We start from the raw sequence: 12,011 nt of genomic DNA, 5'->3' as shown, positions 1-12,011 counted from the left end.
GGATACATGGGGATGTTTAGTATGTTGTTTAGGATGGTTGAATGATTGCATCCAGCAATTTTCAGCTTTCTACTAATTTTTTCTGACCTTTGCTAAAAAATGACCTAATATTGCTGGACTAGCTGCTGAGATCATACAATATGCATCACTGAGTGATCACCTGCAACTTGTGATTATATGTTATTTAATAGGCAGTACATCAACAAAATCTCATTTGTAGTGTAGAAGTTTTTTTGTGTGTGTGTTGATTCATCAAGGGGGAGGGGGTACAAATGGTACATTGTTGAAATTATAGCATAAATATTTGCAAAATACAGACTTCTGTCTATAGATGAAAAGTAATTGAAACTGATCTAACAACTGATTTACAATCTACCCACTGCATCCATAGTATGACTGACTAGTTAAAATAAATACAAAATAGAAGCCAAAGTCAAAGACAACAACAAAAAAAGGCTTTATTTCAAAATTCACAGTTTCTAATGGCACTACTGCTGTAGTAACTCACTTCTGCTCAGATACACTGTGCAGCAATTTGGAGTCATCGTAAAGAAAAATAGGAGAGAAAGAAATGATAGCACTTGACATAAGTTAGAAAATCAAGAGGCATAAAGAGTCATACAAAGTGCACGTGCGCTCCAAGGATTTCTCCCAGGGCGTTCTCTGGATTCACTCCATTTAAGAGACAAGTAGATTTAAAGTAATCACTCATAACAGATACACACAATCTCAACACATCTCATACCCATACATGTTTACACACACAACCCCCCCAAAAAGAAAATCTTTTTGCTTAGTTTGTGGAACACACAATCACATTAAGACTGTACCATACCACACCCATCTGTGCTGTGTTCCCTTTATTGGAGACTATAAGATAAAAATACAAAGTCCTCCTCTAAAATGAGTCAGTGTGGAAGAAACGGCAACAGGTGAAACAAACAAAAGTGAATGACTTCCAGAGGATGCAGTGAGGAAAGCAGCACGTAAACCGCTAAAGCATTCCAACTTCTGATGGAAGCTTGTTAGAGTGGAAATGACAATAAGGAGGAAGTGAGCATTTTTTTCCCTTCACAGTTTGAGCTCAGCAGTGGGACTGAGAGGTGACCATGATGGATGAAAACAAACAGCAACACTGTGGAAGCTTAACGTGGGCGGAACAATTCTAATGGGAGTGCAGAGATACACACTGAAAAATATCATTTCTGTCTCTGTCAAAATGCAAGTTTACCAACTCCAGCCTGACAGAGCCAATCAGAAAGTGCACGTAACCAATACTCAACTTCACGAATATAGCACAACAGAACAATTACATCCCTTTCCCAACTGCAACTCATCATGAAAGTCATGAAACCATCAACATGCTGATTTAAAGTCAGTCTGTCCAACAAACATCCTGAAGCAAGCAAGCACACACACACTGAAAATATATATATATATATTTTTGTCAATTTACAACTTTACAGCAGCTCCAGACAAAGTTCAACCTGCATATTTACACAAGTGACCTTTTGTTATATCAGTAAATTAGAGTTTAAAACATATACTAACCGACCTATTCTGGTAGACTGAAACCTGAATGTGTGTAAAGTTGGTGTTGAGTTCACCAGAAGATGTGGAAAATGTGACTGGTGAACGAATACAAATTAAAGAATAAACAAAACCCCAAAACTTCATTTACTAATCACAGCCATTGAAAATAGTCACTTTTAGAGCTATTGTGGTACCTTGATGGTCGGTTTTTGAGAACAGCCTGCTCCACTGAGACAAAATGGTTTTTAACTCCCACAGTTACCATTGAATCTTAACAGTCAGTTTCTGACAACAGCCTGCTGCTGTCAGATTAAACGCACTGTGCTATTTCTTAATAGTTGCTGCCTCTGGATATAAGCAGCACATGAAATTAACTTTCAACCTCGTATCTGTCTACTTCTCGGTGAAATAGAGGTACACCACACTGTCAAACAGCTCACGAGTTAATTGCCCGATTACTTGTAGTACCACAAAAATGGACCACGATTGATAAAAGTGCTGCAAGTCCTACATTGTTCAACCACTTTAGATAGAATCATCTTCAAAATAAAGTCTGCTTAGTAAATCAGTGTTTATACCCATGAACTGCTTTCAGCTCTTAAATGCTGCACACAGCTAAAATAAGGTCGGAGAGTGTGCAAATATATGTGGTCCTAACTAATACAGCAACTACAAGATCAACCTAAGCACTTAAGAATTTAAATAATGTAAGACGACGTTTGGTATATATATATATATATATATATATATATATATATATATACACTCAACAAAAATATAAACGCAACACTTTTGGTTTTGCTCCCATTTTGTATGCGATGAACTCAAAGATCTAAAACTTTTTCCACATATACAATATCACCATTTCTCTCAAATATTGTTCACAAACCAGTCTAAATCTGTGATAGTGAGCACTTCTCCTTTGCTGAGATAATCCATCCCACCTCACAGGTGTGCCATATCAAGATGCTGATTAGACACCATGATTAGTGCACAGGTGTGCCTTAGACTGTCCACAATAAAAGGCCACTCTGAAAGATGCAGTTTTATCACACAGCACAATGCCACAGATGTCGCAAGATTTGAGGGAGCGTGCAGAGCTGTTGCTCGTGTATTGAATGTTCATTTCTCTACCATAAGCCGTCTCCAAAGGCGTTTCAGAGAATTTGGCACTACATCCAACCAGCCTCACAACCGCAGACCACGTGTAACCACACCAGCCCAGGACCTCCACATCCAGCATGTTCACCTCCAAGATCGTCCGAGACCAGCCACTCGGACAGCTGCTGGAACAATCGGTTTGCATAACCAAAGAATTTCTGCACAAACTGTCAGAAACCGTCTAAGGAAAGCTCATCTGCATGCTCGCCGTCCTCATCGGGGTCTCGACCTGACTCCAGTTCGTCGTCGTAACCGATTTGAGTGGGCAAATGCTCACATTCGCTGCCATTTGGCACGTTGGTGAGGTGTTCTCTTCACGGATGATGCGAAGGAGATGTGTTGCACTGCATGAGGCAAATGGTGGTCACACCAGATACTGACTGGTATCCCCCCCCCAATAAAACAAAACTGCACCTTTCAGAGTGGCCTTTTATTGTGGGCAGTCTAAGGCACACCTGTGCACTAATCATGGTGTCTAATCAGGATCTTGATATGGCACACCTGTGAGGTGGGATGGATTATCTCAGCAAAGGAGAAGTGCTCACTATCACAGATTTCGACTGGTTTGTGAACAATATTTGAGGGAAATGGTGATATTGTGTATGTGGAAAAAGTTTTAGATCTTTGAGTTCATCTCATACAAAATGGGAGCAAAACCAAAAGTGTTGCGTTTATATTTTTGTTGAGTATATATATATATAAGCTGCTGCAAGACATGTAAGAGTCATCTTAAAAATGAACAATAGAAATGTAAATAATTTACAAAAATGTGAAATATTTTAGCATGGTGCATGTGCACGGTCATCCACCATGACAACATGTCAGTACCACGGAGTGCACGATCTGTGCAGCATGCCGACACATTGGATGTGTAACTGTGACCCTTCACGACTGCAGCCTGGCAAGCCAAGAAGCTATGGCAGTGAAATCTGTGACAATTTAAATAAATAGATAAATAAAGGTGATTTCTCAGAGTCTCAGAGCAGCATGGATGAAGAAAACAACAACAACAAAAATCAATATCTACCGATACCCTTCACAACAAACCTTTCCCACCCTGGCTTCATGCTGTGGCTTCACTGCACCAGCAACCATAAGCAGTAGCACGGCTCAGTTATGGTTGGACAGGAAAAAATAAAATAAAATACATGTTAACACTGCCTGTGGCTGTTTAAACCCATTTTTCACGTCATTCATTACAACAGGAAATTAGCCTAGCCTAGTATTTGCACTTCAGCAAGGTTTTGGGCCCAGCCAAACCTATCTGACAACGCGAAGCATTTCACCAGCTTTTCAGATTTCATGACTGCTGTCCTAAACTGGGAATGTAACCACAAAAGACTAATGCATTCACAAGCATTCAACCCAACAGATTTCATCATTCAGCTCTGCTGGTTGGTTTGGAAAAGAATGACAGAGACAGAAAAGAAGAACAAACGTCTGGTGTGCAGGAGCTTTTAACACGGGTCCCACACAAACATTTGCACTCATGTTTGGTCAGGATGCAACAGTACACAGAATGGTTCAAATGATGTTGAGGCGGAAGAGCAAAAGCTGAGGAGTTTGTTCAATCATTTTCCCTAAAACATCAGGCGAATACTTCTTGATGCCCCGGACGGAGCAGGAAAGTAGAGCAGAGGAATCACTGTTCTCAAAATGGGGAAAAGCTCATTGGTGCCCAGGTGTAGTAGGACACTGTGCTTCAGAAGTAGGAATAAAACTAACCACCTTGTTCAGTCAAATGGAGCTGACACGTAGCCCGTATTTAACTCCCTACCAGTCTCTGTATACCAAAGAAATGCTAACAATTCCATAAATTTCATGTTTAAATCATTAAACGGTTGAGAGCAGGAAAAGGCACATAACCAGCAGGGGGAGCCATAAACTTAAAACACCGGCAATGCTGAGCTGCAGCTGCCAAAGCCACTTCAGTCCCACAGTGGACCCGGGTGCTTTTGGGAAGTGTGGTTTTAAATGGGTCATACTGTGCAAAATCATTTTTGTAATTGATGCTTTAGCTTAAAATGGTTGAGGTTTTTGTTAAATATCCTCAAAGACACAAACTTCAGAGACTGCACATTTGGAAACTCTCTGCTGTAAGCCAGCATTACCCAGAATCATGCCGTGTGGGACGTGTGTAACTGAAGTCGTCTCTGGACTCTGGCTTACTTAGTGAGACGCGAGCACAGAACCAGTCTGTGCGCTGCATTACACTACCAAATAATATGTGCGAGTAAGAGGGTGTGTGGCCAGCCTCTCTGAGGGAGGGAAGCACCACCTCACTGAAGACAAGGGGGTATGGCCAGCCTCTCTGTTAAAGAAAGGCACCACCTCACTGTAGGGAGGGGGGCGTAGTGAACCTCTCTTTCTCGATCTAACGCCACACAGAAACAGGCCGTTTCTTAAAAGACCTGGAAACTGAGTTATTTTACAAGGCATCAGCTCAGTGTCTCTGGGGTGTTTTTGGCTACAACCATGACCCATTTTGATAAGACACCTGGTGACCAATATTGATTTGTTAAAAAGCTGTAAAATATGACCTCTAAGAAACATGGAAAGCATTCAGATCACTTTAAATCTCTGCTCCCATATCATGTGTGCACAGTCAGTAGAAAACTGTAAAAGTTATGCAGAAGGGCTCAAAGTGAGACGCGTTCAGACATGTCCAGTGACAGCCGTCACCCCGAGGGTCCAACACTGATCTCCCTGCTGCCCTTTATAAGCTGCTGCAGACTGGGAAGAGAACCAATGTGTCCTCCAGGCATAGAGGGGAACTGCAGCTCCATCTGTCGTGACTTTCGCCGCTTCATTGAGCGCTTGTCTTGGCGACCTTTGGTAGGAGGCGGGTGGAGGGGAAAAGGCAGGCTGTGGCCATTGCACAGATTAGAGGGGGAGAAGATTGGAGAGGGAGGTGGGAGGCAGCTTATGTAGGACTCCTCAGAGTGGGTGGATGAGCTGCAACTCGTCTCCGAGTGAGTCTCCTTCGAGGTAGAAGAGGGCGATAGCGACGCCCCCACTCCAGAGGGAAGGGGAGGCGGTGGTGGTGGTGGGGGCAAAGGAGGAGGTGGAGGAGGCGGTGGTAGTGGTGGAGTGTAAAGGCATGGGTATCCATAAGTCTTGGGACCCCCGTTTGAGAGTGGACCAGAAGGATCAGATGTCTTCAGAGTCTCAACTTTGTCCAGTGACTTTGTCTTGCAGCGTTTCTTCTACAAGAAAAACAAGAGCAGGAGCAAGTTTATACACACACATATAAACATTTTATTATATTTAATAACATTTTGATTGTTTTAATTAAAATACTGTTTAACAGATCAATTAAATGGCAATTTTAACAGCTTCATGATTTTAGATAAGTCTACCGAGTTTCTGAATCAACATTTTAAACAGTTTTACCATTTTAACAGTTTGATTTTAACACTTCTGTGCATTTGTATGGAAGCGTATTGCATTCACGTGATGAATTAAATATTTAAAATATATATATATAACATGTCAGACCAAAAGTGTCAATTCATGTATGTATCAACTGCAGTCATCAGGTCCATAAGTATGTGGACAGTGACGATTTTCTAATTTTGCTTCAACACAATGGTGTTGAAATAAAACCATCTAGATGTCCTTTTAGCCTTAATTTAAGGGCTTTAACAAAAATGTTGCATGAACAATTTGGAATTACAGCTATTTTATACACAATCCCTCCATTTTTATTTTATTGTATTATTTTTAATACAAATAATCACTTCTGCAATTTTTTTTTTAAAGTTTAGTTTAGGCAACTTAAGGGATAGATACATCAACATTCTCAAGTCAACAAGTTACTCTATGCACAGACAGTTGTCCCAGCACAGCCACATAAGCCAATAACTTCTTCAGCGCTGTTATGATTGTCTTGGTGGCTGCAACTAACGATTATTTTAGTAATCAATTAATCGGTCTATTATTTTTTCAATTAATCTTTTTTTTATTTTTTAATTTTTTTTTTACTTATATGTGAGTTTTGCCATTATTTCTTTAAGTGAGTTATTATTAAAAGGCCTTTATCACACAACATCAACGTTTGACCTTGTAGCAAAGTTATGATGTATATTCTCGTCAAAAACATACCTGGAGTAGTGTTTTGTTTTACTTTGCACATACATACATCACCGACACACCACAAAGAGATTTCCATCAGGTTTCACCCGATTATGAGCATTTTTAGATGCCTATAGCAACTATCTCAACCACTGACAACATATTACAGCAAGCGTCCATAAGAGTATTTTTAGAGGCCTGACTAAAGTGTAATATGTTATCTTTAATAAGACATGTTCATGAAAAAAGACAAATGTGCAATTTACTGCCTTTTATTTTTTTCTTGTGTAAAAACAGCTTAGATGTGGTTTGACCAAAACAAATTGTCATTAAATTTAAATAAAACAGGGATGAAGTGGAGGTATAAGAGTTACTAGGTGTTCACAGGAAACAGTTATTTCTATATTTATTTATGTTCATTGTTAGTTGGTTTTATCTTTTCTGTTGTGTTTCTTTTTGTCTGTTTCTCTAAAATTGTATTGTAGCATTATTAGTTATTATTACTATTATTGTTGTGTCAATTTATTTTCATTTATATAGCGCCAAATCACAACAGAGTTGCCTCAAAGCGCTTCACACAGGCAAGGTCTAATCTTACCAACCCCCAGAGCAACAGTGGTAAGGAAGTTGTTGCTATTATTATTATTAAAATAAAAATAAATAAATAAAATATTACGATTTGTAATACATTTGACTCGTTTACGACAACGCTGAGCCATTAATTATTATACAGAAAACAAAAGCACACAACATGCTGAGATGCGTACAGCTTAATGCTAACTTTAACATCGAAAACTCCATAGACACGCTAACGCGTTAGCATCGGTCCCGTTTTTAAGTTATAAAATACATCTAGCAACTGTTTCAGTAGACCATAACAGGTTGGTTTAACATAAAAAGGTAAATACGAGGTCTGTCCAAAAAGTATCGGACCTTTTTATTTTTTGCAAAAACCATATGGATTTGAATCACGTGGGATTGCATCAGCCAAGCTTGAACCTTCGGGCGCATGCATGAGTTTTTTCACGCCTGTCGGTTGCGTCATTCACCTGTGAGCAGGCTTTGTGTGAGCAGTGGTCCACGCCTCTTGTCGGATTTTTATTGCGAATAAATGTCTGAATGATTTGGAGCTTTGCTGCATCAAATTTTTCCAGAAACTGTGAGAGACCTCCAGCTGGACACCATTCGGAAAATTTAGATGGCTTTCAGGGACGATTTTATGGAGATTGCACAGATTAAGGAGTGCTCCATCCGGTGTAAAGACCGCCCACAGCGTCTGGGAGTGCGGCGCGCTCCGAGCGCTGATCGACAGGCTGACACCCCGCTGAAACAACCAGATCATTTCCAACATGAAGGCTTTGTTGATCCAGGACGTCGTCTGACTTCCACAAAAATGGCAGAAGGCGTGGACATCAGCACTTTTTCGGCACATTCTACTGTTACAGGAGTTTTTTTCACGGAAAGAGAAGTGGAGGATTGCACCACCGTGCTGCTCATAGCGCGGGACAAAACCACCTCCGTGTTGGTCTCACAGGACGGCTTTCAGGTGGCTTCCGGTTGCTTTTCAGTCGTGTGAGTATCCGAGAAATTGTGCATGAGCTCGACATGCCCCAACATGTCCTGTGAGGCTTCATCACGGCGTTGCTTTGCGCCATGCAGCTCTGCCGCGACGCACGGAGTTCCTCCGCTCCTCTTTCCATGACAAAAACTCCTGTAACAGTGGAATGTGCCTTTCATTTCTAAACTGGACGCTGTCTTGATCCGGTATGTCGTCTGACTAGCACAGGAATTGCAGAAGACGTGGACATCAGCACTTTTTCGGTACATTGAGACAGACGTGCGGAGGAATTCCGCGCGTTGCGGCAGAGCCGCATGGTGCAAAGCAACGCCGTGATGAAGCCTCACAGGACATGTTGGGGCATGTCCAGCTCATGCAATTTCTCGGATACTCACACGACTGAAAAGCAACCGGAAGCCGTCTGAAAGCCACCTGAAAGCCGTCCTGTGAGACCAACACGGAGGTGGTTTTGTCCCGTGCCATGAGCGGCACGGTGGTGCAATCCTCCGCTTCTCTTTCCATGAAAAAACTCCTGTAACAGTAGAATGTGCCGAAAAAGTACTGATGTCCACGCCTTCTGCCTTTTTGTGAAAGTCAGACGATGTTCCGGATCAACAAAGCCTTCACGTTGGAAATGATCTGCTTATTTCAGCGGGGTGTCAGCCTGTCGATCGGCGCTCGGAGTGCGCTGCGCTCTTAGACGCTGTGCGCGGTCTTTAAACCGGCTGGAGCACTCCTTAATCTGTGTAATCCCCATAAAATCGTCGCTGAAAGCCATCTAAATTTTCCGAATGGTGTCCAGCTGGAGGTCTCTCACAGTTTCTGGAAAAATTTGATGCAGCAAAGCTCCAAATCGTTCAGACATTTATTCGCAATAAAAATCCGACGAGAGGGGTGGACCACTGCTCACACAAAGCCTGCTCACAGGCGAATGACGCAACCGACAGGCGTGAAAAAAACTCACGCATGCGCACGAAGGTTCAAGCTTGGCTGATGCAATCACACGTGATTCAAATCCATATGGTTTTTGCAAAAAAATAAAAAGGTCTGATACTTTTTGGACAGACCTCGTATTGCTCACAGACATATGCTCTTTAGGGTTTTAGTAGGGAAAAATTAAGATAAAGCAAAATAAAAAAGATCCGAAGCAGCAGATCGAAGCATTGCTTCATTGATTCAAGGTTGAAAGCAAAAGCCACACCCTGCTCTATTTGGGGAAGGTCTGCCAATGTTCCCACGAAGACAGGGAGGAGAAGGACCGTGGCTCATGGCAAGCAGTAAACAGAGTGGAGAGGAGTGAAAATTCACACAGTCCCTTCCTCCGCGGTGCGATGCCATCCACGTTGACATTGCTGCTGCTTTTGTTAACGCAGAATGTAATGTCACTTTGACAGTGAGAGTATCATATTTCGGCCCCAAAACACGCATGACACCATGTACGCGCACGTATGTGTGGTTAAATTTTCCAAGTGACGGAAATCCGTTGTGGTGTCAGAGAACTTTAACCCAAGGACTAGTCTCCTTGCACGGTCACTCACCTTTTGAAAACTGCATCATCCAGAAGAGTTAACATACAGTTATGTATTATTTGTATTTTGTAAAAATTAATCCGAAAGAAGTCAAATACATATTCAGTGTCTTGGAAATGTTCATGTATCCATCCGCTTACCTGTCTAAAGATAGCTGGCTGTAAAAGTGAGGATTTGTTTTAAAAAACTATGGATGACAAAATAATTGAGATTAATTGTGTACAGAAAATACAGCATGTCAAATTTTAATCGTGATTAATTGCACTTCCTGATGCTCTTTGACCTGCTCATTATTTTATCCACAGCAGTTTTGTAAACACCAGTGCCAGGCCAGAATTTCTTTAATAGCGCAAACAAAAAAATATCAAATATCATTATCTTGTTATTCAATAATGATTTCAGCATATCCACAGGACTGTTTGTTGTTCTAAGACTGCTCTGTTTACTTTTCCTGTTGCTCTGCTCTACCCACACACACACCTTTTAATTACTCTCCTGATAGACCTAACCTACTTTAACAACTGTCATCCAAAAAGCTAAATTTTGTGTGTACACGTGTGTATATACAGTATACTAACAGACCTTTGGCAGATGTTTGGCTGACTTTTGCACAAAAACACTGTAAGCCCAAACGACTGCTAATTAAACACACCCATGTACCTCCTAAATGTTTGAATCATGTTTTTCATCCAGGTTTGAATACTCAAGAAGCAGATTTTAAAATTAAAATGTCTTGATGAAATACGTAAGATTATCATAGGGGGTCACATTGTCCAAATTTAGTTTTTATCCAGTTACCTTTTACATTTTAGTATGTTTGATGTTTAATGTTCAACTCCAATGTTTGAGTTTTTCCACAGACATTCTCCGGGTTTAAGTATCATTTAAGCATGACACAGCTTGTTGAGGCATCTGTGACATACGAGGGCTGTCAATAAAGTAACGGTCCTTTTTATTTTTTTCAAAAACTATATGGATTTCATTCATATGTTTTTACGTCAGACATGCTTGAACCCTCGTGCGCATGCGTGAGTTTTTCCACGCCTGTCGGTGACGTCATTCGCCTGTGAGCACTCCTTGTGGGAGGAGTCGTCCAGCCCCTCGTCGGAATTCCTTTGTCTGAGAAGTTGCTGAGAGACTGGCGCGTTGTTTGATCAAAATTTTTTCTAAACCTGTGAGACACATCGAAGTGGACACGGTTCGAAAAATTAAGCTGGTTTTCAGTGAAAATTTTAACGGCTGATGAGAGATTTTGAGGTGATTCTGTCGCTCGGGACGCAGCCGCCGCGACGGTCCGCCACAGGAAAAACACCTCTGTTGAAAGCCTTAAGGACAAGTTGGAACATGTCCTGCCTGTTAAACAATTTCTCATATACTCACTCCACTGAAAGCCATCAAAAGCCGCCTGGATTTTACAAATGGTTATCAACACGGAGGTGTTTTTCCTGTGCCGCCGCACCGCGTCGGCTGCGTCCCGACGCGCGGATCCGTCCACACGTCTTTCATTAAAAAAATCTCCTTTAACAATGGAATATCCGGATAAAATGCTGAAACCGACTTCTTCTGAAACTTCTCTGTTCTCTCACGACGTCCTGGATCAATAGAGCCCGAAATGTGGAGGTTTTCAGCTTGAACAGGCTGATGACGCCGCCTGAGAGCGCTGCACGACGTCTCGCACCGTGAAAAGTCCTTAAAGCGACAGAATCACCTCAAAATCTCTCATCAGCTGTTAAAATTTTCACTGAAAACCAGCTTAATTTTTCGAACCGTGTCCACTTCGATGTGTCTCACAGGTTTAGAAAAAATTTTGATCAAACAACGCGCCAGTCTCTCAGCAACTTCTCAGATAAAGGAAATTCCGACGAGGGGCTGGACGACTCCTCCCACAAGGAGTGCTCACAGGCGAATGACGTCACCGACAGGCGTGGAAAAACTCACGCATGCGCACGAGGGTTCAAGCATGTCTGACGTAAAAACATATGAATGAAATCCATATAGTTTTTGAAAAAAATAAAAAGGACCGTTACTTTATTGACAGCCCTCGTATATATATATATATATATATATATATATATATATATATATATATATATATATATATATATATATATATATATATATATATATATATATATATATATATATATATATATATA

General features: G+C 41.2%; 1 protein-coding gene across 1 annotated transcript in view; it reads right to left on the bottom strand.

Annotated features, from left to right (window-relative positions):
* Nucleotides 1-3,984: 3,984 nt before the first annotated feature.
* The window catches only part of suco (SUN domain containing ossification factor), a 122,373-nt gene continuing 114,346 nt past the window's right edge, over nt 3,985-12,011 (bottom strand). The window contains 2 exon segments of the mRNA XM_034180424.1: nt 3,985-5,384; nt 5,387-5,900. Of these exon segments, the coding sequence (XP_034036315.1) occupies nt 5,350-5,384; nt 5,387-5,900 (549 nt within the window). The 3' untranslated portion in view covers nt 3,985-5,349.

The sequence above is a fragment of the Thalassophryne amazonica genome, chromosome 10 (genome assembly GCF_902500255.1).
Source record: "Thalassophryne amazonica chromosome 10, fThaAma1.1, whole genome shotgun sequence".
NCBI classification, from domain to species: domain Eukaryota; kingdom Metazoa; phylum Chordata; class Actinopteri; order Batrachoidiformes; family Batrachoididae; genus Thalassophryne; species Thalassophryne amazonica.
This window is presented reverse-complemented; position numbering and strand designations above follow the sequence as displayed.